This window comes from Lepisosteus oculatus, chromosome 25, assembly GCF_040954835.1.
Source record: "Lepisosteus oculatus isolate fLepOcu1 chromosome 25, fLepOcu1.hap2, whole genome shotgun sequence".
In the NCBI taxonomy this organism is placed as follows: Eukaryota; Metazoa; Chordata; class Actinopteri; order Semionotiformes; family Lepisosteidae; genus Lepisosteus; species Lepisosteus oculatus.
The window spans coordinates 10479565-10507548 of record NC_090720.1 but is presented as its reverse complement, the minus strand read 5'-3'; the positions used below and the strand labels follow the sequence as shown (position 1 = coordinate 10507548).

Below are 27984 nucleotides of genomic sequence, written 5' to 3'. Positions count from 1 at the left end.
GTGTTTGGTTTTTACATTGGACAAAAACGAGCATGCTTGCAGCAAAAACATTTTTTATTGTTTTTTTTTTGTAATTAAATTGAGAATTCCACATTACAAACTTGTTTCTTGAGGATATTTTTCTTAAGTTAAGCAATTTGAACTCAAGCCCCAAAAGTATATAAATTTACCAGTATGCAAACGTGGTTCATGACCACATCAAATTCTAAAAAATAATTTTGCAAATACTGCAGCTTAATAACCATGCACCAAAACCTAAAACAGTGTAATTAGACTTGTAGTGAATATTATTCTGAATTATATCAAATACTATTGTAGTAGAGATAAATCTAAAAATCTGTTTTTAAATATTAAACTTATTCTCTCCATTCACTGGAGCATCTTCATTTTGATTGATGTTCAACAGCCCACTTTGTTTTCAACCTGTAAAATAGTTGCCCGTTTATAGTACAAACATTTTAGAACAGACCTAAGGGCTACAAATTCAGTCCTACATGTATCTAATCCTAAACCTCTGCTTTAAGTCCCCACCATAGGGCATAGAATGTCAAGAGAAAAGTGCAAATATAACAGAAAAAGATTAGGAAAATAACTAAAGTTACAACAGTGGGTGGGGCTCTAGACTTGCATATTCAAATCACACTTGTTACAATTGCAACACTGCTGTTGTATCCTTGAGCAAGATAATTTGCTGAGGGCTCTGGTGAAATGCGCTATAGTACAAATTAGTACACCCATAGGTTGCTTTTGCTGTAATACAATTCAAATTGGTAGCAAGTGCAAACAGTCGATTGAACAGACCCCACATAAAGGAAACGTCCTTTGTTTAAAAAGGCTCTGGCCTTTCATGCAACATGACAAATCTCTTAACCAAAATCCACAAAAAGGACTTTTAAAATTGAGACTTTCACAAAAAAAATCTAAAATATTGCCGTAAAAAAAGCAGGGGAGGCAAAAGATCCCAATTTTAAAAATCTCTCTTAAACTATGTACATTACACTAGATTTCTTTAAATGAAATAGTAGCCTATTATTTTTGTTGGGATTTCTGGCATAAGGTCAATAATGCATAACGCGCGATGAGGAAATCATGCTTAGCATTTTGACGCATAGATTTTTACAGAGCAAAGGATGTGCCTCACTTTAAATTCAAGTGGGAGACGAAGACGGGAGGGAAGTTCGAGTGACTGACCAGTGCTCTTGGTTCCCTTTACACGGGGTGGCATTTTAAATTTTGCAAAAGACATAAGATGGGGGAAAAAGACAACTTTTTAAGGTTTGAACCCACAATCAAATGTAACTGATCTTATATTTACTAGTATGTCCATAATACTCTTCCCATATTGTTGCAGTACCAAAGACACCATACAATGCAGAGACGGATGCAAACATTTAAAATTGTTAGTGCAAATTCCCTTTTCTTGACAAAGACATTTCCATATGGAATCAGCTTATTCCAGCTATGTAAAAAAAATCCCAGGCCTTTTTTGTTTTTGTTGGCCATGTAAACAACAACATTTTCCTTCAGAACGTCACACTCAGAAGTGATAAAAGATGACTCAACTTTTCAGCGTTTTTTCAAACGCATTCATATGCTCACACCAGAAAACGACAAGTCTGTGAAGCAAGCCGACTCCCTCTTAACTTGTAACACGTAATAAGTGCAATTCTTTAAGAGGCTTTGTTCATTAGTCCTATATGGCTTTTTAAAGTGCTGACTTCTTAAAAGGTTGCAGTTCTAGAGATCACAAAATATTCAGCCCAGTGCCTCTAGATTTACTCCCCTGCATCAGGGAACCTAAACCCCTCAATGACTAAAGACTTGGAACAGCTGATAATTCAATTACTCACTAAAAGCCTTGGTAGATTGAAACAAAAACATCCTATTGGTTCTCCTGGCCCAGGAGCGAGGATCACTGCCAAGTTTAAAATACATTACTCTTTTCTGTCCCATTCAATTAGCCTTTTGTTTTTAAAGCAGCACTTACTTTTTAGAAACGTCAGTGATGTATCGTTGATCAAGAGTCGGCTGTATCTAATTCTACTCAAAGGGGATAGGGGCAGATGTTACTGCTTGTGACCACTGGCAAAAGCAACTGTTGATTTGTTCATTTCAGCTTCCAGCCAACCTCACTGGGGGGGGGGAGGATTAGGGAACATTCAGGATCCGGGTTTAGAAGTGGCTGTCCCACGCGCCTGCGCTAGAAAGGACTAGAAGGGACAGTTTAGTTGTTTAACTTTCCGATTTATCAGGATGATGGGGTCTTTTTAACTGTTTTCAGCTGAAAGGTCAAATCCCCTCATTCCATTTAAGTAAAAAAAAAAAATTGGTCCTTCCTGGTTGAGTCTCATGAAGTAGCTCTTTTAAAAAGAAGATTCAGGTCCAGATGAAATCAAAGCTGTGACCCATCCGTCAAATTCAAATTCTCAAACCAGATTGCCTTAACGTACAATAGCACCAATGCCCCAGGGTGGGATTTAGGATTTAGGTCTCCATTTTGCTTTTGAGGTACCCACCCATCCATATATCCAGTAGATGGTTTATGCATCTAGTGGATTTATGGAAGGATTCCACAGAAGCAGACCTCCACAATTATTAAAAACGTGGTGGAAGACTACTTATTGAAGGCTGTCAGTGCAAGAATTCTTAAAGAATTATAAAGAATTCTTAGTGGCCTTTAATCATGATGGGATCTTTTTTTTTACTGTACAGACTCTACAGAAGGTGCACGCTTATAGCCCAGAAGTAGAGTACGTTCTGATCTTTGATCAGTGTTATAGAATAACTGGTTATAAAATCATGTAGTGTGGTTTCAAAAAATGTTACACATTTGTATAACTCTCGTTGAGTGACATTCCTGTAAATTTTACTTTCTTTTGCTCATCCTCCCAAACTTAACAAGAAGTATGAACTTTTGACACCGCCTTTCAAGATGTTGAATAAAAGGGGAGGTGCATTTGTGTGCTTGAGAAGCTCATTAAGGAAGCTAGCTGTCTAACACCGCATATATATAGTACAGAAACATCACTATCCAGACTCCCAACACCTCTGGATGACCTCCATCATCAAGAGTGAGGTACCAGCGGCGACACCCATTCACCAAATATCAGTTCTTCCCCTGCAAAACAAAGATCTGGAAAAACCACTTCTTTGTTACTTAAGAGCCATATTCATCCGACTTGAACCCTCACAATTCTAGCGCAGTGGAAAAATTAACAATTCCCCAAAAAACGAAGTAGTATTTGAGTGTGATTAAAAAAACAAAACAGGCGCACTGTCCAGAATGTGCTTGAAAACAGTGGTCTGCAAGAAAGAGAGCGGTGGTCCCATCTCCAGGTTCATCTTCAGCTGCACCTGCGCTAAGGCAAGTCCAGCAGGTTGTTCTTGGCATACAGCTCCTCTGTGATCTGGTAGACCTCGGCGATGAGGGGCAGGGCCTCCCCCAGCATCGTCACCACCTGGTCAGGTGTGCCCACGTTCATGACCTCGAAGAAGGTGGCCCGCCCGGGGAGAGCACAGAAGGCCATGAGCGAAGCCTTGCGGATGATCCAGGGGTGGTGGTGAGCCAGGGACTCGTTGTAGGCCTCCGCGCACATGGCAGACGTCTTCCCGTCCTCGCCGCTGGTCCGCAGTCTCTCCAGGAAGAGCTCCAGCCAGCGCAGGGCGCGGTGCAGCCTCAGGGTGGTCCGGCAGCCCGACTCGGGGTGGTCCGCCCTCTTGGTGAGGTCCACCAGCCCGTGGGCCAGCTCGTACTTCACCATGGACTGGACGGTCTCGTACTGCTCTCCGTGCTCGCCCTTGCGATGGTTGGCCATGATCTGGATCTTGCCGACGGCATCTTTGGAGATGAAGGAGAAGATGGTGCCGAGGCTGTTCATGAACCTTGAAGAGACCACGTGCAGAAGGTTGAGACAAAGCTACTGAGGTTTCGTTGCCACTAGTTTGATCTATTGATGGTCTTATTTAAATAAGTAATAGGTTTATTCCATGCTGGGGGAAAAAAAGAAGAAAGAAAACGCAACGTTTCGGCCGTGGAGCCTTCTTCAGGGTTCTTCAACCCTCACACCTGAAGAAGGCTCCACGGCCAAAACGTTGCGTTTTCTTTCTTCTTTTTTTCAGCATGGAATAAACCTATTACTTGTCCCATTTGCAGCCTACGCATGCTGACGCAGCTACCCACCTGAACTACTTATTTAAATAACTATGCATTTAGAAAATGCTTTTATTTAAGTCGGAGCCATTTACAGCCAGGAGGAGAGGGACGTTTATGAATAACTGTTGCCAAAAAAAAAAGAGGTAAATATTCAAACTCGCTCCCTGGAAATACTCCATTTACAATCGGTATTAGTATTGCAGTATTTTCACCAAACCTAACTTTCCCAGAGCAGCCCCTGAGGAGACTAACCTGCAGTGTTAGCTGAAACCCTCAACCTGTGAGGCTAAGGGCGTTTCTCAATGATATGATTAAATCTTTGCTGCCTGGTGTGCCTGGTGCATTGGTTAGCACTGTCACGTTTTGTTTTGCACTTCAACAATGATGCTTTTCTCTCTCCCTGCTGTGCTCTCTGTGTAACAATGATGACCCTGCCAAGAGGCATTCACCAGTGATCGTTTCAACTGGCTTGTCTTGCTAAAGAGAGGATTCTTGCTTCTTTATACAGTAGCAATTTCTATTTCCGATACTGTTGGCTAATGATGCTGTCGACCGTTGGTCTCGCAGGCATGAAAGAACTTGGATGGCATCCTCTTCTGTATTTCCCCGCTGCAGACAGGATCAGGATCTCCAGCTGGCGAGACCCTGATGACAGCAGCAGGCTTCAGCCTGTTACCTCAACTGCAAAATGAACTCCCCTTTCTGTACAGCACCCTTTACAACACATTGTCACGTAGTGTTTACCTGTCATGTATACATTTATATACTGTAGGGTTATACAGTACATTAACTAAAAAGGAAATTCGATTAAGTGGGTGTAAAGTAGGGCAGCGTGGTGATGCAGGGGTTAACACTGCTGCCTTGCAGGGCTGGGCCCTTGGGTGCTGTTTGTATGTTCTCCCTGTGTACAGGTGGGTTTCCTCCGGGTGTTCCAGTTTATTCCTACAGTCCAAAATTATACTGGTTGGTGAATTGGCTTCTGGGAAAATTGGCCCTGGTGTGAATGTGTGTTTGTCTGTGTTTGGTTTCCAGGAGCTTCTGCCTTGTCCCCGTTGCTTGCTGGGATAGGCTCTGGGTCCCCTGCAAACCTGAACTGAATAAAGCAGTTAGAAAATGGATGAAGGGATGCAGGTTTCAGAATCTGAATTGGATAGATGGGACACAGGTCTGACTTCATCTCGACCTAAATTTTATTTTAAAAAAAAACAGCTGCTTCATTAGGCTCATCAATGCATGCTTGAGAGGATGAGTGTTCATCCAAAAATCATCCATTTATCTCTGCTGCTGGTCTCTCCACTACTAAACTGTCATTATATAAATATAATGACATAAATATAGACTATCATCTGGATATAAAATAATATTTACAGATGTTCTAGTTTAATTGTCGGGGTAATTAAAACACAGTTTAATCATTAATCAAGTGTCAAAATGTAGACTTATCCATTGATTACTGTGTTCAACGTTCAACAGATCGTTTCCGTTTGCAATATTCACATCACTGACTGGCTGCCTGCCTGCGCTCAATTAGTTAGAATACGTTGACAATTAAAAATTAAAACCGTTTAAGTACTAAATGTTTTAATGTTCACGCCCAGCCGTTTAGAGTCCTATTTTTAGAAAAAAATAGTTTTGACAACTGCTACGAAGAAATTAACTAAAGTTAATCCGATGTTTGAAATAGAAACGTTTTCACAATTATTTTTCAGAGTTCACCCGAATTTATTCTGGCCGTTTAACACAGTAACATCAAACACTAGTTAAACCTGAAATCACCATGGAAGACTCACCTTACAAGTCCTCGCCACCCCGCCACGTACTGATCGATTAAAATCTCCTTGTTGTCTGTGAGACAGGACTGGAAAGTGTCCAGCACCTCTTTCAAACTAAATTTCTGGTCCTCCACCACATCAGCCATGTTTACCCGGAAGCAGGAAAGCACACCAAGCTTGACAAGAAAAATCAGCTGACGTAAATCTATGTGAACATAAATGAAGACGTGAAGTAACTTTGTGATGTTTTCTTTTTTTTTTTACAAAAAAAAGGCAGATTTTTTTTTTACTTTCATGCAAACGGTCAGCTGATCTCACATCTCCACACACAGCCTTCGCTTCTTCACTGGTTTATACGGTAACCGGAGTGTTATCTTTTGCTTTCTCAACCGAACAGTAAATCTCTTTACCCCACCTTCCGCTTGTTTCTATTGGTTACATTTTGTGCATCGTTTGTCAACTGCTCTAGTATTTGACGCTGATTGGGCTGTGCTGTTGTCAATCAAAGAGAAATCGCGTGGTGGGTGTCATTGCATACAAGATGGCAGCGTACAGCAGATGAAGTTGATTTTTTTAAAAGATTACCCCACTAGTAGAAAACCAGACTTGAACATTGTTAAGGTGATAACATTTTCATACCCGTCATTTTACGTCGAAGTAAGTGATTTACTTATGCATTGAAGATCTCTGATGGAATTTATAGCATTTTAAACTGGAAAACGTTTTAGAATCATGTTTGATTCTGAAGTTAAACGCTTTAAATCCTTTTACTTGAATGTATTAATTTGTGGTTCTCTCTCTTGTTTTCGTTCTCAATTGTTGTTTTACATATTCCAACTAAGCCTTTGCTAGGTCCCCGAGGTGAAAGGACTTGATGCCTGATTGAATCTAATTGCATATGCTGCGTGAAGCATTGAGGTGGTTTTTAGATTTCCAATGAATGATGGTTATCCGTCATTAAGTTGAAAATAAACACTTGTGGTTTCCCCTTCATGCAGATGGGTACAATCTTTTGCAACAACTGACCGTGATCACGCCGGTAGAAAGAAAGCGAGCGTTTCTACAGGATGCCCGAGATAAAAGTAACTCCTTTAGGTAAGATGTCAGTAGCAAACGGTGTAAGTGATATAGTTCTTCACTGAGTAATATCCGTGTTTGTCCTGCATTTGAAACGGTCCTGTGAGTTTGTAGATAAGTACAACAGTGCTTTACAGTACTCTGGCTCATACTTCAGCGGAGTTAGAATGAGAAGAAATGACAGAATCTCAGCAGAAGCAATTTCGAATAACTATAACACTTTGAAACCATTGGGTCAACCTAAGTTCTACTTCATTGATGTGTTGTCAGACTCAGAATGTAGTACACCTACAGTATGAGCCCCACAGAGACCAATATAGTGTATTGCCTTTGGAAATGCTGTGGTGGGTGCAGACGTGTCTTGTGCTAATGTAGATTGCATATCTAACATGCAGTTTACTACCATTGAAATAAAACATTTATGCGATCGGCATTGCCCTTATTCCCTCTGCAAGTTTTGTGTGGCCTAGTAGTGCGTATGGATTGTTGCCCGAAGTAACGTCTTTCCTGTCTTGCAGGTGCTGGCCAGGATGTGGGGCGAAGCTGTATCTTGGTTTCCATTGGTGGCAAGAATGTCATGCTGGATTGTGGGATGCACATGGGATACAATGATGACGTGAGCAGTTTTGAACTGTGGATCACCTTGTCTTAACATAACATTCCCTGTGAAATTGTGTCACTGTAGGAAATTGTTCTTTTTGTTGACGTTTTGACTGCATACACTTCTTTTTATCACCCAATTATGTAGTTCTGTTTCATGTTTGCCTTAGTGTTTAATGTCCTGTTTTCTGTTTCAGTTAGGGCCCTTTAATAGCTATTTCTATTTATTGTAGTTTTAAAATGTTTTGGGGAGACATATTGGTGAAGTGGTTGCCTTGCGACGCTGAGACCCCGGGTTCAATTCTTAGGGTTCTGTCTGTGTGGAGTCTGTATGTTCTCCACTGGTTTGTGTGGCTGTCTTCCCGGTGCCCTGGTTTCATCCCGCAGTGTAAAGACATACTGGGGTCTGGGAAAATTGGCCCTGGGTGTCAGCGTGTGCATATTTGTGTCTGTGTGTGCCCGGTGACGGACTGGTGTCCCGTCCAGGCTGTATCCTGCCTTGTGTTCGTTGCTTGCTGGGATACCTTCTGACTCCCCTGTGACCCCGTAGGGGATGAAGTGGCTTAGAACAAGGGTGGATGGATGAATATTACAATATCGCAAACTATTGTATCTTTTGTTTGTTTTATCAGAGGCGTTTCCCAGATTTCTCCTACATTACACAGAACGGACGGCTAACAGAGTTTCTGGATTGTGTCATCATAAGGTTTGACCTTTATAATTTTCTAGACATTTAACCCCATCCAAAGTCTGGAAATTTTCAAGTCCAATGTTGATTCAAAGATCACTTTGAAACCTGCTGGAATCCAGCACTTGAGGACCAAGATCTATGCCTTCCTAAGGATCTCCATGTAACCTTTTCACTTGATGAGTATATCGGTGCATTTATTTTATTGGTGCCTTTATGTTTACAGCCAGTATTGACGAAGCAAATAAAAAATCTAAACAATCCTAAAGACAGCCATATTAAGGACAAACGTAACAGTGTGAAATTGTGCATAGCTGTTAAAAATGGAGTGTTTTGCTGGTTCGCTTCATTGTTTAAGCTCCCAAAGAATGTACTTCAAAGACACAAAATCTATTTAATGTTTTGTGGGTGGTGTGTGATTATAGTGAGGTTTTGAATGGCGATATGTGAACTGTTTCATGGGGAAGCTGTCTGAGTGTGAATTATCCCTGCCCTTATAGTGTCTATTAGGAACTTATTGTCTCATTTTTAATATTGCATGAACGCGCCAGTGTGGTTTGAGGTGGGAACTGAGCATGCCTGGGAGTTGGCAGAGTGGCATAGATGAGACCAGTGTTTGGAACATAGCTGAGGCTTTACAGGTTGCACAGTTATTCCCATTTACCGGATGCCACCGAGATTGTTGATTTAAAGTCCTTTGGCTTGGCATGTTCCTTGAGTTGTGCAGAACCAGAACTGATAAACACCCGGTGGTTTTGAAAGCTCGAAAGTACTAAACGTCCACAAACGTTTGTGAAGTATACCAAATTGATACTAAAGAGATAAACGAGGAAGCTCATTTCTGTTATTGCCCAGGAAGTGCTTTATGTTTTGATAAAGATGAGACATGATATTCCGCTCTTTGTCTCTCAGCCATTTCCACCTGGATCACTGTGGCGCCCTCCCCTACATGAGTGAGATGGTGGGCTACGATGGGCCTATATACATGACCCACCCCACCAAGGCCATCTGCCCAATCCTGCTGGAGGACTTCCGGAAGATCACCGTGGACAAGAAGGGAGAGACCAACTTCTTCACCTCGCAGATGATCAAAGACTGCATGAAGAAAGTGGTGGCCATAAATCTCCATCAGACAGTCCAGGTGACCTTTTCACTGCCGATTTTCACTTTGCAGAAATCCGACTTGGGAAGTTGTATTTTCACTTGAGCGGTTTCATTTGCTGCCCACCAAAAAACAACTGTTTCAGTTCATTGGGAGTATTTTTGCCAACCTTCATTGCAAGCAAAGTGGTTCATCTTGGGTACCTCTAAAAGAAATCTAAGTCTTTGTAAACCAAAGGCAGCAAATTTTAACGCTTTAATCTACGAAAGGGATTCCTAATAATAATAATAATAATAATAATAATAATAATTAATAATTAATAATTAATAATTGCTTACACTTATATAGCGCTTTTCTGGACACTCCACTCAAAGCCAGTTACACGTAATGGGGATCCCCTCCACCACCACCAGTGTGCAGCCCCACCTGGATGATGCGACGGCAGCCATAGTGCGCCAGAATGCTCACCACACACCAGCTCTCAGTGGGGAGGAGAGCAGAGTAATGAAGCCAATTCATAAATGGGGATTATAAGGAGGCCACAATTGGTAAGGGCCAATGGGAAATGTGGCCGTGACGCTGGGGTTACACCCCTACTCTTTTTGAGAAACACCCTGGGAGTTTTAATGACCACAGAGAGTCAGGACCTCAGTTTTACATCTCATCCTTAAGGACGGTGCCTGTTTACAATATAGTGTCCCCATCACTATACTGGGGCATTAGGACCCACATAGACCGCATGAACATGCTTATCCACAGATTTTGTGTGCACAGTTTTTAAACACTTGAATACCTTGAGATTTTTTCTGATACTTATAGTAATGCAAAGAAGCATGTATTACATTTTGGTGTTTGTTGTCTTAAGAATGGAGCATGTTCATGTGAAGGGAACGGTGCTATATAAGGGTTTTTGTCTGTAGGTGGATGACGAGTTGGAGATTAAAGCCTACTATGCAGGCCACGTATTGGGAGCTGCCATGGTACAGATTAAAGTTGGGTCAGAGTCTGTGGTCTACACTGTAAGTAAAGAGCACAAGTCTTCCTGTGGCCTATGTGTTACTTAAGGGAATAACTTGCATAGTGCGTGTACACTTTTTTCTCTCAACATAATTGAACCCTGCATCTAAAAGTGTATGATCATCTATTGCAAGTTAGGATGCTAATTGATTTTCTGTGTCTTTGATTAACTTGTCTTCAGCGTAATAAACTGTAGGGATACACACAGTTGTAACATGATGTTGTTGGAGCACACATTGTATGTCTAATTAAGTAGGTAAGACTGTGATGCTGTTTACACACCAAAATAATTTCCTATCTGCCTTTAAGTAGAGTTATTTGATGTTACCCATGAGACTGGTCTTGAGAAGATATTCAAGATTTACTTGACAAATACAGTATTTAATTTTACTCTTTATGTAAAACAGTTCAAATAAAAAAGATATGTGAATAACCTGTACATTCTGAGTCAAACCTAAACTTTTTTTTTTGTCTAGGGGGATTATAATATGACACCAGACAGACATTTGGGGTAGGTGTCACGTTGTTTTCTTGGCTATTTAAGTTCTTAATTTCGAAGCTAGATTTAAAATGGTAAATCTGTTTTTAACCAGTAAACCAGCAACCAGAGTCCCGTGATGCAGACATGGTTGGGTTAAACCAGGGGCCGTGTCTGTGAGTTTCTCCAAGTCGTAATCGGATCCTGTCGGGCCCTTCTAGTTTGGTAGTATCCAAGGATCTCATCCAGACGCTTCTTGAGAGATGCCAGGGTATCGGCTTCAGCCACATGGCTGGGTAGCGTGTTCCATACCCCCCCCAGCCTTTGGGTAAAGAGTGGCTCCTGTTCTTGGCTTTAAACACACTTCCTCATAGGGAACACTCCTCTTCCAGCCAGTGCCGGCTACTGTCTACAGAGGCACTGTGCTGGCAGCAGGTGTAATCGTGCAGGATTCTGACAGGTGGGCAAGTAAGAGGAGTGTGTTCCTCTGGTCTTTGTGTCCTGTACAGAGCCCATAGCTGTAAAAGGTGAGTCGCAGACCTTTGTCTGTGACATTTGTGATTCCAAATTGTTTGGATAAAAAAAGATTTTGCTAATTCCATATTGTTTTAAAAAGAGATCTTCTATTTCTGTGTGGGATACTTCCTTTTCATTTACAAGTGCCCGCGATCTGCTGGTTTCGCAGGTAAAGGAATAGAAAATAGAACTGGTCCTGCTACCCATCACTGATTTCTTATGGACTTGACACTTGAATCTTGGGTCGGCTGATGGCAAAAAATGAAATCCTTCTCTGAACACGGCAGAGATTGATTATATCATGCAAACTAAACATCACAGTGATTTTCAACCCATTTTCAATGTCCCCCAGAGCTGCGTGGATTGATAAGTGTCGTCCCGACATCATGATCTCCGAGTCCACGTACGCCACCACCATCCGAGACTCCAAACGCTGCCGAGAAAGAGACTTCCTGAAGAAAGTGCACGAGACAGTGGAACGAGGAGGAAAGGTCTGCACAGTAGTGGTTTGGCAGAGTTGCTTGGCACTATTTGGCCTCACTTTTAAAATAATGTCCTACCCGTGATGGGGTGTCAGCCCTGCGTCAGAAAGAGCAAGGCTCTGTAATGGAAAGTTACTGAGAAAAAGTGTTTTATCCTAAAAATGTTGTTTACAGACAGAGCTGTGCTGCAGAAGCAGCTGGATTCTCAGAAGAAAGTGTGACTCGTCAAGGGCACGGGATGTTTTAATAAAGTTTATCTCTGCTGCTTGAAGAAGGGAGTCTGAGAAACTATTTGAATAACTGCTCTTCTTTGCTTAAAGCAAAAACCTATAAGGAAATTACTGCTTTGCCTGTCCTTGAAGTGTTGCATCAGCTTAAAAAAGATATAAAACAAGGGCTCTCCCTGCTTGCTTTTGAATCAGCTTTCACTTCTCTGCACAGACAGGTGATGGCTTTTTCCCATACTGCAATATGAATAAAGACCTTACTAAGTAATCGAGAATACTTTCTGTGGCTCCTTTATTCTAACCATAAAAGTTTCCACTACAGCTCTGTTAAGCAGTTCTTTGTTCATTTCTGCAGGTCCTTATTCCCGTCTTTGCTTTGGGAAGAGCTCAGGAGCTTTGCATTCTGCTAGAAACATTCTGGTAAGCAGTCAGTTTTGGATATACTTGCATAAGTGTTTTGACCATACAGTACTTTTTTGTTTACTTTTAGTGTTAGTCCTTTGTTTTAATTTGACTAAATGGACCGTTCTGTGAGTTGTGGCATGCAGCTGTGCTTTGGAATATGCTCAATACAGCTGGGGTTTATGACAAATTCAAGAACAGAACATTTTGTTCATATTTAATTCAACAGAATATTTTGTTCATATTACACCTATGTATGATTTACAATTTATCTATCACTCTACATATTCATTTACAGTACCAACACTTCTATACACTATGAGTAGCGTGGTTTGACCATATGGTCTCTATGCTTTGACCACCGTAATAATAATCAAAGATATTTGTATTTCACCTGTTGTCACCAGACAAATTCTGTCTTTATACGTGACACTTGAATCTTGGGTCAGCTGATGGCAAAAAATGAAATCCTTCTCTGAACAAGGCAGAGATTGATTATATCATGCAGGCCCAATACCATGTTCTAGATATTGTAGCATGCAGTTTTGAATGAATATGTAAGTTTGAAGGTAAAGTTTTAATTCAGCATGAGCAGTTTCGGATTTTCACCACCACATTTTCGTCTGAAACATGAAATTGAGGGTATCGTCTCACCTCGTAATCCAAGGTAGCGCACACTCACCGCCTGTGCCTCCTTCTGTATAGGGAGAGAATGAACCTGAAGGCGCCCATTTACTTCTCCACTGGCCTGACTGAGAAAGCCAATCATTACTACAAACTCTTCATCACCTGGACAAACCAGAAGATCCGAAAAACGTTTGTCCAGAGGAACATGTTTGAGTTCAAGCACATCAAGGCATTTGACCGATCCTACGCTGACAATCCAGGACCCATGGTACAGTCTTGGATTTAATTTAATACTTCCACTTTTTTTGTCAGTAATGATGGGGCTTGAGGCAGGCCTACAAAAGACTTATATGTATTTGTTTGTTTTTTTATTTGTAAACACCTACCATTTCATGTCATATTTTAAATGTGTCCAATTGAATACATTTAGTTTTTAAAAAATTAGAAATCAGTTAGAGTTATTTGGGCGAAAAAAAGATTCAATATGTTTAGCTGTCACCAGCATAATAATAAAAAACTAGAACCTAAGTGCTCTAGGCATACTGCATTATGTTGTAGTTGCTACACGGTAGCTGAGAAGGATTTCAAATGAGCAGCATAATTAATAAACTTATGCAGGTTATAGACTTGGGGGCAAAATATTTCCTTAATCTTTAAAATGCATTGAATAAAAGGCTGGCAAAAGCTGTTAATTCTGTGGGAGCAGCAGTAGACGCTGAGAGGGGGCTGATATGGAGGAGAGCAGCCTGCTTCTCTTGGTAGCTGGTAGGCGTGCCACACCCCAGCCGAGGAAGAGCTCTGCCAGTCGCAGCTGCCCAGGGCGCTGTGCCTCCTGGAAGCCAGGATTCAGCAGAGCCAGCCCCCCCACAGGAATGAAAACACTGACCTGGGGCGTGTCTTCTCAGGTAGTGTTTGCGACACCGGGGATGCTGCATGCCGGGCAGTCTCTTCAGATCTTCAAGAAGTGGGCTGGCAACGAGAAGAATATGGTGAGTCACAGGGCCCGATCTGGACAGAGCAGACGCAGAGGTGTTCCCCGCCTGCACGCGGTACCTTATTCTTCCTGTCAGTCCTCATCAGCACCATCTGTGCGCTTCTCAAAAGAGCGGGCGTGAGCAGTGGAGCTTTTGCTACCAGAAGGCGTTTGTAAAAGTCCCCAAGATCTGAATGCCACAGTTCTTAATATTTTATTTGTGGGTAATTTGCTGGGCCTACACATTGCTTAGAAAGTCCTGTTTGCACACACTGATTCATTTGTTGCTTATACACTGTGCATGCTAACTGAATAGAGAATTTTTAGTATCTTGCATGTAACACGACATTCTATATGGAGAAAACCCTGATATTGCCAGCGAGTCTTCTTTGCTTCAGTATTCTTTTAGTTTTTAGATGCACCCAACTTATTTCCCTGGAGAAATGAACATTCTTCAAAACACAGCAGCAGACTTTAACTATTCTCTTATCCACGGGGGAAAAAAAATAAAATCCTGTCAGAAGTATTGTAAAACTAAACTGTAATAGAAAACAAATCCTAGGCAATGCATATATTGCTAATGTGGCCAAACCATTTGCAGCTAAATTTAATTATCTTTGTCCTTTGCATAAAATAATTGGACAACCTGAAAAAAAAAAGTTCCTTTTTATTGGGTAAGAAAGTAAAAATTCCAGTTTATGGTTATAGTCAGTGGAGTAGTTTTCATCTAAGATCCCTGAGCTGGTAACTGCATTTTGTCGCTAGATGGAAGTGTTTCTTAATTCTTAGTTTGAAAGTGGTAATGAGGAGTAAGAGGTTCTCATTAAAGCACAGAGGGAAGAACATACACAGCACGCACAATTAAATTTCTTATGAGACAGTTTTGAAAATGATCATTTCACATTTTAGGTGTTCATAATTATCTAAATGTTATTTTACAAAATCAGTAAATGCTGTTTAAGGGACCCAGGGAAACTCTACCAGGGAAACCTGAACAGAACAGTGAGAAGAGACTTGGAAAGCTGTTGTGAGAGTACAGAGAAATGACTGACTGTTGGTACATGGCCGTGATAAGACTTGGTCACGTATTTTTTTTAAAGGTGATCGTCAAATTAATTGATTTACTCCCTAAACCTGAGACTTTTTTAATGTTGTTTAACAAAGTGATGATTATCAAACAGGTAACAGGGTGGCACAGTGTTCAGCATTGCTGCCTTACTGCGCTGGGGCCCTGGGTTCAATTCCTGGGGTGCTGTCTGTGTGGAGTTTGTATGTTCTCACCGTGTTCATGTGCAACACAGCTGCTCTGGTTTCCTTCCAACAGTCCAAAGACAAACTGGTCGGTTGATTGGCTTCTGGGAAAATGTGCGCTGGCATGAGTGTGTGCATGTCTGTGTGCACCCTGCAGTGGACTGGTGTCCCATCTACGGTGTACCCTGCCTTGCACTCCTGAATTGGCTAAAGTGGGTGCAAAATGGATGGATGATGATTACATTTAAAAAACTAAAGTGGTTCCAGATGTTCTGATTCAATCCATGTGCTGAATAACTTGTCAGACGGTCGCAGTACTTCAGTGCAAGAAGGAAAGGATCCCCTGCAGTATAAAAAGCACTTCATGATCCTTTGGGATGAAAATCACTGTGTAGATACAAGTCAATGTATTCAAAGCTGATACTCTGACTTTCTTCAAGAGAGCCTTGAATTAATTGGCTAATAGCTTTCAAATGAAGTAGATGTGCCAGTTGTCGTTCTCTTGTGATATTTTTCATGTTCTTAATAATAAGCAGCGAAAACCATGTCTATAAGTCAAAACGTAAAGAAAACCTCACATGTAGTTGTTCCCTTTTGGTATCATCCTTTTTGGCCACTGGGATTGTATCGCCACAGTATGTAACTTTTCAGGTTAATTCTTTTTGTTATTTGGATAAGTAGTTTTTTATATCTAAGGAAGCTCACTGAATGTACCCCGTTTCTTCAAATCTGTTCACTGCAGTCATCTCGGTCAGTAAACAGCTGAGCTTTCTGTAATTCTGTTCCTGCTTTGTGATTGAGAGCCCAATACGTTTTAGGAATGAAGCCTGAAATATTGTCCTAGGTCATCATGCCAGGCTACTGTGTGCAAGGCACTGTGGGACACAAGGTCCTGAGTGGGCAGAAGAAGCTGGAGATGGAGGGAAGACAAGTGGTAAGTGAGAAGGCATTTAGACTGAGGAGAAAAGTGTTCAAATAAGTAGAGCAGTACCAGTGCCTTAGTCATTTAGATAAGCTTGCCTTTATATTAACTGTAGAAAACTAATAAGAGTATTGTAGCTTGTTAGAAATTGCTGAGGAAGCTGGTAGCAGCTGCTAAACTGTCATTGGTTGCCCAGTCTTCTATGACCAATAGTTTTGCAGTAATACAGCAGGTTCTTTTTAAACAGTTCAGCTTGTGATGCATTACTAAGGAAATTAAAGACTCGTTCCGTATTGTATAATATATTTTCCTGATTGTAGGTTGATAACTCAGACCTACCAGGTCATTCCACATAATGGGCTGCCAACAAAATTTCCTTCTGCTTACCACATCAGAAGCATTTTACTGTACATGATCAGTTTTAATATGTGACATTTTGATCGACCTGACCTAATTTTGAGGCTGATGCTACAGTTTGGTGAAAACGTATTTAGATTTTTTAATTTTTTTTTGTGTGCATATTTTGGCCAGTGAATGTGATCAGAGCTTCATGTGGGTCTTGAGGATGTATAAAGGGATTCTGAGAGGCAAATAACACCCAAGATTGACACGTGTTTGATTTATTTCATCAACAAAGTCATCCAGCACCCAAAGCAAATATTTACATGAGAATTAAGGAAACAGGGGAGTTTGGTAAAATTTTAGGCTTTTCTACATTCAAAATATGGTGAAGAAAAGTTCTTGGAAATGATGAGTAATTAAACTTTTTTAAACATTTGGACAATATAGACAACTACTGTAGTCTATATTGAACACAGTTGTATTTAAGATCATCGATCACATTGAATCCCTTGTATTCACTGCTGCTGAGTAGTCCAGTGAAATCTAAAGTCCCAGGAAAGAGGAATCCAAACTGCCAAATCCAAATTGAATTGTAATCTGTTACATGATCTTGCAATCGCACAGGGAAACATAGAGTTTGATTCTTCCTACAGTAAGAACTTCTGCCAGCGCCTCATAGAATAAAGTACATAGCTTTACTAAACCAAGTGGAGTATCTTTACAACATAATACAGACTGGTGAGCAGAGAACAATATTAGTGTAAACAAAATGAGCGATAGTGAGCTAAAACTAGTGAGTTTTAATGACGTTCTACCAGAAATCATGGTTTCTGTCTAGGAGCCCTGAGACTGATCTCTAGGCTGAACTCCCCTCATCGTCTCCCTGAAGATCTCTGTTAACAGTTTCCTTGCTGACTTTTAGGCAAGCACTGTGCACCGCTATTTAAAGTGTCTTGACTTGATGGCTGCACGAGAGCATCTTAATTTTCTTCTAATGCCAAACACAGTATAAAAACAATTAGTTTGGTTTAAGGTTTCTAAGAGAGTAGTAATTATCAATTAACTAAGCCTATGACTAGACAATTATGCATGATTGGTGGCATGTTTATTATATAATACAACACAATATACAACACAACATATTTAACTTCAGTAGGCCTCGATCAGTCCCTGAGAATGTAATCCAGTGTTTTTGGGGGGTATTTACTAGGAATGATCGTATTAGGAGACTGTGGTATGTACAGTAGGTAACACTGACAGAACAGTATATAAGCTTTGTTTTATAATTTGGTGCTTTATTATTTACTCGGTTGCTGCAGCTGGAAGTGAAGATGCAGGTGGAGTACATGTCCTTCAGCGCCCACGCAGATGCTAAGGGGATAATGCAGCTGATCCGCATGGCTGAGCCCCGCAGTGTCCTCCTGGTGCATGGGGAGGCCAAGAAGATGGAGTTCCTCAAGGAGAAGATAGAGCAGGAGTTCAGTAAGTATCTGTTCCAACAGTAAGTATCTGGTTTCTAACACTTCTTCAGGCTCGGGGTCGGGAGGAAGCTGGAGTCTATCCCAGCAAGCAATGGGCGCAGGGCAGGCTACACTCTGGATGGGATGCCAGTCTACACAACAGACAGAAACGGAGACATGCATATACTCACGCCAGGGCCAGTCTTCCCAGATGCCAATTCACCTTCCAGTACATCTCTGGACTGTGGGAGGAAGCTGGGACTCTTGGAAGAACCCCACATGAAAATGGGGAAAACACCACTAAGATAGCACCCCAGATATTGAACCCAGGGCCCCAGCACTGTCTAGCAGCCTCCCAGTATTCCGTCCTCTGCAAAGTTTTTTCATGCTCTGGCATGCATTTGTCTTTCACAATGCCTGCTTAGTTGCTCATCTATCTGTTTAACCTTGGACTTATTAGCGCTGCGTTTTGTTATACTGTATATCAGTCTTTAAAATAGAAACTAAAACTTTCAACTAATAAAATTCCTTAAAAAAGTATAAATAAACCATGTGATCAGTCTGAAAGGACAAGCGCAGATAGCAGATGATTGCTGCCTGGAAGCTTAGATATGATTACCAGCACATCATGTCTTCAGTTGCACTTTCCTTTGGGAACACTTATAATAATAATAATAATTAATAATTGCTTACACTTATATAGTGCTTTTCTGGACACTCCACTAAAAGCACTTTACAGGTCCCTGGGATTTTTAATGACCACAGAGAGTCAGGACCTCGGTTTTACGTCTCATCCGAAGGACGGCACCTGTTTACAGTATAGTGTCCCTGTCACTATACTGGGGCATTAGGACCCACGTGGACGGCAGGGTGAGCGCCCCCTGCTGGCCCACTAACACCTCTTCCAGCAGCAACCTTAGTTTTTCCCAGGAGGTTTCCCATCCAGGTACTGACCAGGCTCACACCTGCTGAGCTTCAGTAGGCTGCCAGTTGTGAGTTGCAGAGTGATATGGCTGCTGGCATGAACAACACTAAGAAATCAGTTCCATTGCAGCAGTATTGCCTGGGTGTCCCAATAATGTTTGTTGCCAGTAAGCAGATAAAAACACCACACAAACAAGGAGACGGCACAAGTTACCAACAGCAGGCTTAGAAATAAGTTTATAAACAAGGGCTGGGCAATCATCTTGCTCAAAGTTAAGTTTCCAGAATTTCATCTAGACACTTCCTAAAGTTCTCAGAAAGTCCATTTCAACAACTGGACTGGGTAGTTTGTCCCAGATGATTTGAGCTCTTTAGCTCCTAGTAACATCTCTTGATTTTCAGATGTAACTATGATTTGCTCCAAAAGACATCTTAGGAGCTTTATTGTATTGATCACTTTGCTTTAACGTGTGTTTCATTGATAGGTATAAACTGCTTCATGCCAGCCAATGGTGAAACAGCCACTGTGGTCACCAATCCCAATGTTCCTGTAGATATTTCACTGAATCTTCTAAAGAGGGAGGCCAGTCTTGGAGGTAAGAGGGCAGCAGTACATCTAAAACAAATTTACAAGTCAGATTCAGTATTGCACGTGGTATGGCCTCATGTTACTATTAGTACCAGTTATGCACCAGCTATTAACATGTTTAAAGTGGTTATTACTTAACTCCCACTATAATTATTGTCATCACCATATATTATTTTACAAGAAGTTTTTATAAGCTAGTGGAATTGAATAAAATATCAATTTGTCTTTTGTGGTCCTTTAAATGGCACAGTAATCATTTATTAATCAAAAGTCGCTGGTTTGTGCAGATAGATCTCCTCTTTGTGTGCCATTCAGCAGGGCTAACATTAATCAATGTACGAATTAAGAAGTGTGAAAGTAGAATAAAGATGCTGTATGGGCGATCATGATCATGAGCAGCGATTATCGTAATGCAAGGCAAACAGGCTTGTCACAGTGTCAAAGAAATAGTTCTTCTGTGAGCACAGTAAAGCACTGGATGAATTGGCTGTTTATTGTGACTTTTATCTGAGCTGGAGGGCAAGCAGAATTGTCAGAGAATTCCAAAACCTAAACTCATCATTGAAGGATAACCTTTCCCGGTTTGCATTCTCGTAGACAGCGTTTCATTCTTTGCGATGAGAGGCAACTGCATTCTAAAATTCAAATGCAGTCTCTTCCGGTTCTTTTGCAGGCCCTTTACCTGACCCGAAGAAGCCCAGAGCAATGCACGGCACCCTCATCATGAAAGACAATGTAAGTGTCTGCCCGCCTCAGCAAAACTGGTCATGCTTTATTTCCATTTACTTTTATCCTTCATAAATTCCTTCACTGTAGATAATTATTCCTACACAAGCTTCACTTACCTAGTTGATCTTTTGGAACTGCTGAGCTTAAATGAAGTGCTCTATTAGGAAAGAGAGATGGCACAGGGTTCATTCTGCAGTGAATATGGGAGAGCTGGCTTGCTGCCTTGTGCTGTGCTCTGTCTGCAGCTTTGTGATTAATAGATCCAGTTCCTTAGGGGGCTCTCCAGTAAATCACTGATTAAAATTGCTTCTTCAGTCCTGTAGCTATGCTCTGTTTTTTTTATACTGTCCCGTTCAAGACAGCTCATTAAACCTCATTAAAGATGTGCTTCACCTTTTGGTTCATTTCCAAACGATGGCATTCTGCCCATTTTTAAAGTTCTGTTTGGGATCTGTGTAAGTCGCAGTGTTTTATATTGTTTTTTTAAAGGAAAGCAAATTGGCTAAATCAATTTGTGTATGTTATTTATTGTTTTGTTGTCCTATTTGTTAATATGGATCTACAACATATGGTAAAACTGATATGGAATTAGGTCAGGTTGTTTTCACTGGGGCCTTGGGTTCAATTTCTGGGGTGCTGTCTGTGTGGAGTTTGTATGTTCTCACCACGCTTGCACTGGTTTCCTATGGGTGTTCTGGTTTCCTCACACAGTCTAAAGACAGACTGGTAGGTTAATTGATGACTGAAAAGATTGGACCTAGAGTCTGAGTGTCCCCTACTATGGACCAACGTCCTGTCTATTGTGTAACCTGTCTTGCTGGGCTCCAGTTCCTAGTGGATGGATGGAATGATATGAAATTAGCTTTTAGCTGTCTATTATGTGACATGATGTATAAGCTTCTGACGTGATTCCACTGAGTAAAACAAAAACACGCAGGTGCCTCATTTCAGAAAACACACATAAAATCTTCTCTACGGCATTACATTTAATCTGTAGGGTAATAATTTCAAATGTTTTGGTATGCTTTTTTTGCGAATCCCCTTTTAATTTAATTAGCATTTTTATAGTAGGTGCTGCACAGGGGTGCATAAAGTGGGCTCCCTTCCATTTGTGAACTTCTTTGGGATGAAAAATGCAGCGTACAAAAGCAATTAATCATGGTTTGAATACTCGTTAGTCTATTTGGATCGGCTTTGAAGCCCTTCTCTAATCTTTAATCTGCGTAGCTCTTGAAGGGGCACCGACGCCGAACCGCCTTTGTTTGGCTGTGCTTCAGGCCGGTTGCGTCTCCGCCCCTGTGCCGAGAGTGTGAGCAGAGCTCCCGTTTGCCTTTGCAGAGCCTGCGCCTGGTCTCTCCCGATCAGGCCCTGAAGGAGCTGGGCCTGAGCGAGCACCAGCTGCGCTTCACCTGCCGGGTCCAGCTGCAGGACCCCCACAGCGACCCCGACACGCTCAACAGGATCTATGCGCACCTCAAAGGGTAAGAGCCGTTCTGCCAAGTTTCCAAAAAGGGGGCTACAGAGTTTCCAAAAGGGGGGCTACATTAGCTTGAGCAACGAAGAGCGGACTTGGAAGAAAACGCAGGGATTCTTAGAGCCAGGAGTGTAATTTGCTGGTGGACACTCTTGTCATCAGGTATGTCCTCACTCTCTATGGTACTGTCACATAACCTTACAGCAACACTCAGCTGAAGTCTTTGGCATGAAAATGATCCCCCTTTTGCCAGCAGCCATATCACTCTGCAACTCACAGCTGGCAGCCCCACTGAAGCTCAGCAGGTGTGAGCCTGGCCAGCACCTGGATGGGAGACCTCCTGGGGAAAACTAAGGTTGCTGCTGGAAGAGGTGTTAGTGGGGCCAGCAGGGGGCGCTCACCCTGCGGCTCATGTGGGTCCTAATGCCCCAGTGTAGTGACGCAGACACTATACTGTAAAAAGGCGCCGTCCTTCAGATGAGATGTAAAACTGAGGTCCTGACTCTCCTGTATCCTTAAAAACTCCCAAGGTGTTTCTTGAAAAGAGTAGGGTTGTAACCCCCGTGTCCTGGCTACATTTCCCCCTGGCCCTTACCAGTCATGGCCTCCTAATAATCCCCCTCTATGAACTGGCTTCATCACTCTGCTCTCCTCCTCACTGAGAGCTGGTGTGGGGGGCGTTCTGGCGCACTATGGCTGACGTCACATCATCCAGGTGGGGCTGCACACTGGTGGTGGTGGAGGGGATCCCCATTACCTGTAAAGCTCTTTGAGTGGAGTTTCCAGAAAAGCACTATATAAGTGTAAGCAATTATATTAAAATCAAACCCAGATAAACCCAGGGTGGCTCCACACCAGTCAAGGTAGGACTCTAAAGCTTCTGGGACAATTGGGCCTGTGTGTCCCCTGAGATGGACCCACATCCCATCCAGGCTGTGTCCTATCTTATCCATTGCTGCGATAGGCTCCTGTTCCTCTGTTAGAAAGTCAGTAGATGGACGTCGTAGAAAGCTAAAAGCTAATTTCATGTGACATAGTGGGTAGGAAAAAACCACGGTATCTCAGCACCTGCATCTTTGCAGAACCATGACCGTGATCCTTCTGATTGCCAGCACCGTTCTGTCCCTGAAGTCCGAGTTCTTGAAGAACGTGAAATGATTCAGAAGGTTTTAGTAAAGAGCGCAGTTACTTTTGCATTGCTTTGCAGCAAAAAACAACGCTGAACTGAACAAATTGAACAAGAAAGTGCCTGCAAAGTAATCATGTCATACCTTAAAACAAAAATATTGATAATCTTTTGAACCTGTAATTCTAGAAGTGTGCAGTATTGTGAAACAATAACTGGACGGTGTGCAGCTTTTAGATTATATTCTAATCTTGTTTCAATGCACATAGTCTGGACAGTGGATCTTCCACCCACTGATTATTATACTGGTTATTATTTTATATATGCTGTTATATTGTTATCATAATCAGGGTCCTGTGAATATCATGGATTTGTATTAACATTCACAGCACTGTTGGAGATAAGTCTGGCTGGAAACAGAAGGCTTACAGTGACTGATAGCTTCCTATCCCAGATTCAATTAAAACTGAGTGAGCACCAGGATAAGGTGTTAGCAAGTTCATGTGTTTAGCTATACTAGAGAACGTCTAGAATACATATACAATCCACTGAAGTCCCTGTTGTTTGTTTTATATTTTTGAATTGAGATTGATCTCAGTAAGCTGGTTCACTCTGGCCTTTTTATGGACGGCCATTGAGCTTTTTTAATTAAAATACATCCAGTTCAAAATTACTTGTGCTTTACATATAGAAGAGAACCTGCTTTGTGTAGCCCTAAAAAAACGTACCGATCTGGTGATGTGGAAAATTGAGAAATTCCTTACCAGTTGAATTAACGGGGTGGGGTTAGGGAGGCCAGATTCTTAAGGATCCCAAGGCAGAATTAATGTGGGATCCTGGGGTTAATGTTCCTACTCTTACGAACACTGTCATGGAATTTTTAATGACTAGTCAGGACCTAGGTCTAAACATCTCATCTGAAAGTCAGTACCTCCTACAGCATAGTGTCGCTGGTTACTGTATCAGGGCACTGGTGTAGCAATTCTGGCCCAGAGGAAAAAGTGCCACCTATTGCTCTACAAACACTACAGCAACCTGATTTTCCTTAGAAGTCTCCATCCCGGTAATGGCCAGGCCCACTCTTGCTTAGCTTCTTGGATTTAATGAGATCACACTATGATGTCTTGTTGACTTCTGTGCTTTTCTCCACTAGCGTTCTGAAAGAGTACAGCATCCAGCTCCTCCCAGATGGCACTGTGATGGTGGAATCCATTCTCATTAAAGTGTCGTCAACGGCTGATGATCCCAGCACAAAAATCCTGCTGCTCTCATGGAGCTATCAGGTAAGAGCACAGAACAGTGGATCCATTTCAGAGAGCATGCAAATGACCAAGAGCCTGTTTGATCTGAGTCATTGAAGGTAGATATGTATGATTCATAAAAGAAATCTCTAATTTCTATAAATATAGTGCCCTCCAGATTTATGCATACTCCCATTGAAATAGGAGCAAAAACATAATACTTGGACAGACTGGATGATGCGTTTTATTGCAATGCAGAGTAAACTGTAAACTGCTGTTTTAAGTAGTGCAGATTTGAAAAATGCACGTCACGCAGATGGATTAAGTGAAAGTAAAGAAATGTAGTTATGCTGTTCTGTGAAAGCTGAATTAAACCCAACTATCTACAGCGCACATAATTTTAGCACGATGGAAAAGTGAATAGAAAAAATGCAGTTCTCATTTTAGGATGCAAGTTCTGAAAACTCAAAATTAAATGTTTCACACTTCCCGCTGAAAGAAATAGTGAATTCCCTTATTTTAACTTTAAGTTAAGTTGTGACCGACATCTCTGGATCCACTGTCATGCTTAAATTTGAACCATGCAAAGCTCCTGGTGGTCCACCAGTCTGTTAGTGTGAAAGCAACATTGCTTATTTTCTAACTGAATCCCCAGTAGCCCGTTCAGCTTCTGCGTTCAGTCATCTTTACAAATAAATACACTTTGAAAGCAAAATGGCTCTGAAGTTGCTCTTGCAGCAACAGATGGAGGAAGTCACAGTAGGTGGGTAATCACTTCAGGGTTTGACAGCGTGTAGGGCACTGTGTATTGAACACCTCAGCACAGTGTGCAACATTAAGTTGACTCCTTGGTGAGTCTGCACAGTAGCTCTTTTTTCTGTAATAGTGTTCATGGGAAATACAGATCAAATCAGAAGTAAAATCACGTGGTGCATGTATAGAAAATAGAAGTGGATGCTCACTATGATTAAAACTGCCTAATTCATGAACAGTGGAGTAGTTTCACTGTTTTGCACCCCGAAACAATTGCTATCACCATCACTGCGCACCACGACACATTTCAAACCACAAGCACCTGAAGATGTCGTCTGTACTGCACTGGACGCTGTTGTATTTGTGGTTTTGCTCGGTTTTACTTTTATTTCTCTGTTAAATCAGACTGAGCTGAAATGGGCTTTTGCATGCTGTGGTTAATCAAACTGAATATTTCATGTTTTTTTTGTGTGATCTTGCACAGTGTCTTACTTACCTTGGTTTATGCTCTTTCCTGCAGCCTTTAAGCGCCGAAAACAGGATATTTAATTAAATGTCACAGTTACACTGGTAGAATTTTCTCTTTCAAGATGCAGTTCGTCCATAAATTAATTCAGTTTCAGATAGTATCTGTATTTCTAATGTTAACATCTCACATTTCTGTTAACTGCAAACATTAAATGACGGAGATTCAGTTTATTCTACTTAAAGACGCAAGTAACGGTAATGTAGTTTATCGATACCATGTGTAAAACACCAGCTAACTGATTAGTGTTTCCCAGCCTTTTGTAGATTAATGCATACTGAATGTATACTGGGCAGCCAGCACCCCCCAAAAACATAACTACTTAAAATGAGTATTCCAGTAGACTCACTCATATATGAAGCATTTCATTTTAGAAGAGCAGTGTTGCCAGTTTAAAAAAAAAATATAGAAAAATAAAAATAACCACCAGACTTACTTGACAATTAAAGACAATTAAACAAAAAAATTGAAGCTGTGGACTAGTAATGCTATGATTATTTTGATTATGTTTTCTTTTCCAAACCATGACATGTTTCTTGTTGACAGAATCACTGGTTTCACTGATCAATTTTGAGAGGATTTAGAACTTTTTCAGTAATTTCACATACATAAGGAATTGACCCCCTAAACTATCCTTTTTATGAGTGTATTTGGTTATATTCATTCAATCCTGGGGTTATTGTTATACGTGTGAAACTTGAATTGGATTCATCCCCATCTCTGCATTAATTTCAATCTCATCTATCAATGTTTTTTTTTACTTTTTAAAAATATTTCGAAATATCAATGACTGTAGTCCTTCAAGACATGATGGCAGATATTCACCATAATCATGGTATGACTTGCAAAACATTTCTAAGAAGCAAAAATAACAGGTTGCAAAGCAGTTTCAAAATTGATCTTGAGTATCTTATTGACAGGTTGTCAGATTTATGACTGACAGCTCTGAATTTGTTGAACTGTCTGAAAGCATAATAGTTACATAAATCAGACTACAATAGTCTAGCTTTGTAGAACAGTCCATCAGATTTTGTCTTTTGCAAGAATTCTGTTCATGTCTTCTCTCATTAAAGAATTAGTCTATTTCCCATTACCATCACACATAGGTATGAAATTCCCATTAGAAGTGATACATTTATCTCAATCTAACTTTACGCTTGTAAAGCAGAATTTTATTGAAGTCACTTCAGTGAATTTTCAACCCAGGAGCCCTTCCCCCAGGTGTCCAGTGAAGTTTGCTGGAGTTCCAGACCCTCACTGCAGAGTTTCTGCAGGTTCTGTAATAGTCTTCATCCTGACTGGGACACAGCTGGTTTAGGACAAGAAACTGGCTCACGGCAACTGGGTTTTACACATCTACCTGCTTATTGTTTTCTGCTTCACCTCATGCAGATCTCCCCTTCAAAAACTGCATTGTTCTTTCTGTTACGAAATGTATGTTACTAATGCAAAACTATATCTGTCCAGTAAATACCTCCTGTACCGAGACTGCCGTCTTGTCACCTTACTCTGTTTGTCATTTCCTGCCGGTGGGCACACGAAGAGTGAAAACCACCAAGGTGTTAGGAAAAAACATGCTGGGGTTGACTGTGCCCCACTGTAGCAGAAAGGGGAGAAAGTCCCCGGCTAGCCAGTTGGAAATTGTGAGGGTGGATACATCTACGGGGGGCTCAGTGACTAATAATGATTAAATGTATCCACTGCAGACAGACGAGCACAGTTGATGTGGTAAGATTGACTGTGTGCCTGATGTATGCACCTTTCAACACTCTTTGAGCATGGTTTCTGACTTCCAATGTGAGAGAGAATTCTGTTTTCAGAGGTAGCAGCTTTCACACCAATGCATAGTTTGGTTTTGGTGATGATATATAGGAAAGAGACACAACAAGCTGATTCTACCCGTTTCAAGCCATTTATACAATTACCTGACTCTTTTCCAAAGTTTACATTTTTTAAATTGTTGGATGAATGAACCGACATTAATTGGTTCATTTGTTTTTATTAAAAAAATATGTAAACATCTCAGTCTTCTCTGTCAATAAGTAGAGCATGTGGATGGCTCAGAGACAGATGACAGGATTAAGCTGAAAACTCAAACATCAAACTTAAAATGACGGTCCAGGTCTGTACCATGCTCCACTAGTTTGGAGGAGTGTCTAAGATTTTCATCTTTTTCTTTGAATTGATTTAGCTTTTCTCTAAAATATACAGTTACAAATTCATATAAAATAGCTGTAGTTAAAAATGTGTAAATATAATGTTCATAGAAGTTTGTTTTTTTTTTTTCAGGAAAGAAGTAGGGCAATCTTATTTTCTGTACGTTTAAACTTTTAAAAGCCTGTACATTCTCACCTTTTTTTTTTCCTGTTAGGATGAAGATCTGGGCAGCTATTTGTCAACATTACTGCGCAAAGGACTTCCTCAAGGATGCAGCTGAGAGAATGAAACGTTATTTGCTCTTGTCTTGGATGTGTGACGTGTGTTTGTAGTGAGAAGGTCATTGTTTTTCAATAAAAAAAGAAATAAAATGAAT

At 41.1% G+C, this 27984-nt stretch overlaps 2 protein-coding genes across 5 annotated transcripts; one reads left to right on the top strand and one right to left on the bottom strand.

Moving 5' to 3' along the window:
- Window positions 1–36: 36 nt before the first annotated feature.
- Window positions 37–6262, bottom strand: cptp (ceramide-1-phosphate transfer protein). Its single transcript, XM_006641892.3, has 2 exons — window positions 5944–6262; window positions 37–3882 (listed from the first exon to the last, which is right to left on the bottom strand). The coding sequence occupies exons 1-2, from the start codon at window positions 6069–6071 to the stop codon at window positions 3360–3362; spliced, it is 651 nt and encodes a 216-aa protein (XP_006641955.2). The 5' UTR covers window positions 6072–6262; the 3' UTR covers window positions 37–3359.
- Window positions 6233–27983, top strand: ints11 (integrator complex subunit 11). Of its 4 annotated transcripts, none has more exons than XM_069183693.1 (18): window positions 6233–6283; window positions 6924–7020; window positions 7521–7618; window positions 8235–8308; window positions 9203–9431; window positions 10313–10411; window positions 10886–10920; window positions 11756–11894; window positions 12468–12532; window positions 13220–13409; window positions 14047–14130; window positions 16210–16299; window positions 17949–18111; window positions 19499–19609; window positions 20255–20337; window positions 21670–21812; window positions 24085–24214; window positions 27823–27983. In XM_069183693.1, the coding sequence occupies exons 2-18, from the start codon at window positions 6993–6995 to the stop codon at window positions 27886–27888; spliced, it is 1827 nt and encodes a 608-aa protein (XP_069039794.1). In that variant the 5' UTR covers window positions 6233–6283; window positions 6924–6992; the 3' UTR covers window positions 27889–27983. The 4 variants fall into 4 exon arrangements, with proteins under 4 accessions (XP_069039794.1, XP_069039791.1, XP_069039795.1 ...); XM_069183690.1 differs by lacking the exon at window positions 6233–6283 and adding an exon at window positions 6429–6582; XM_069183694.1 differs by lacking the exon at window positions 6233–6283 and adding an exon at window positions 6430–6582 and having other exon boundaries at window positions 20276–20337.
- Window position 27984: the final 1 nt, after the last annotated feature.

Bases quoted from the DNA above. Each gene is read 5' to 3' on its own strand.
- cptp (XM_006641892.3), bottom strand. From the start codon at position 6,071: ATGGCTGATGTGGTGGAGGACCAGAAATTTAGTTTGAAAGAGGTGCTG. The intron at 3,883-5,943 runs GTGAGTCTTCCA...GGTCTCTTCAAG, and splicing joins GGGTGGCGAGGACTTGTAAG to GTTCATGAACAGCCTCGGCA.
- ints11 (XM_069183693.1), top strand. From the start codon at position 6,993: ATGCCCGAGATAAAAGTAACTCCTTTAG. The intron at 12,533-13,219 runs GTAAGCAGTCAG...CCTTCTGTATAG, and splicing joins ATTCTGCTAGAAACATTCTG to GGAGAGAATGAACCTGAAGG. The intron at 21,813-24,084 runs GTAAGAGCCGTT...TTTCTCCACTAG, and splicing joins ATCTATGCGCACCTCAAAGG to CGTTCTGAAAGAGTACAGCA.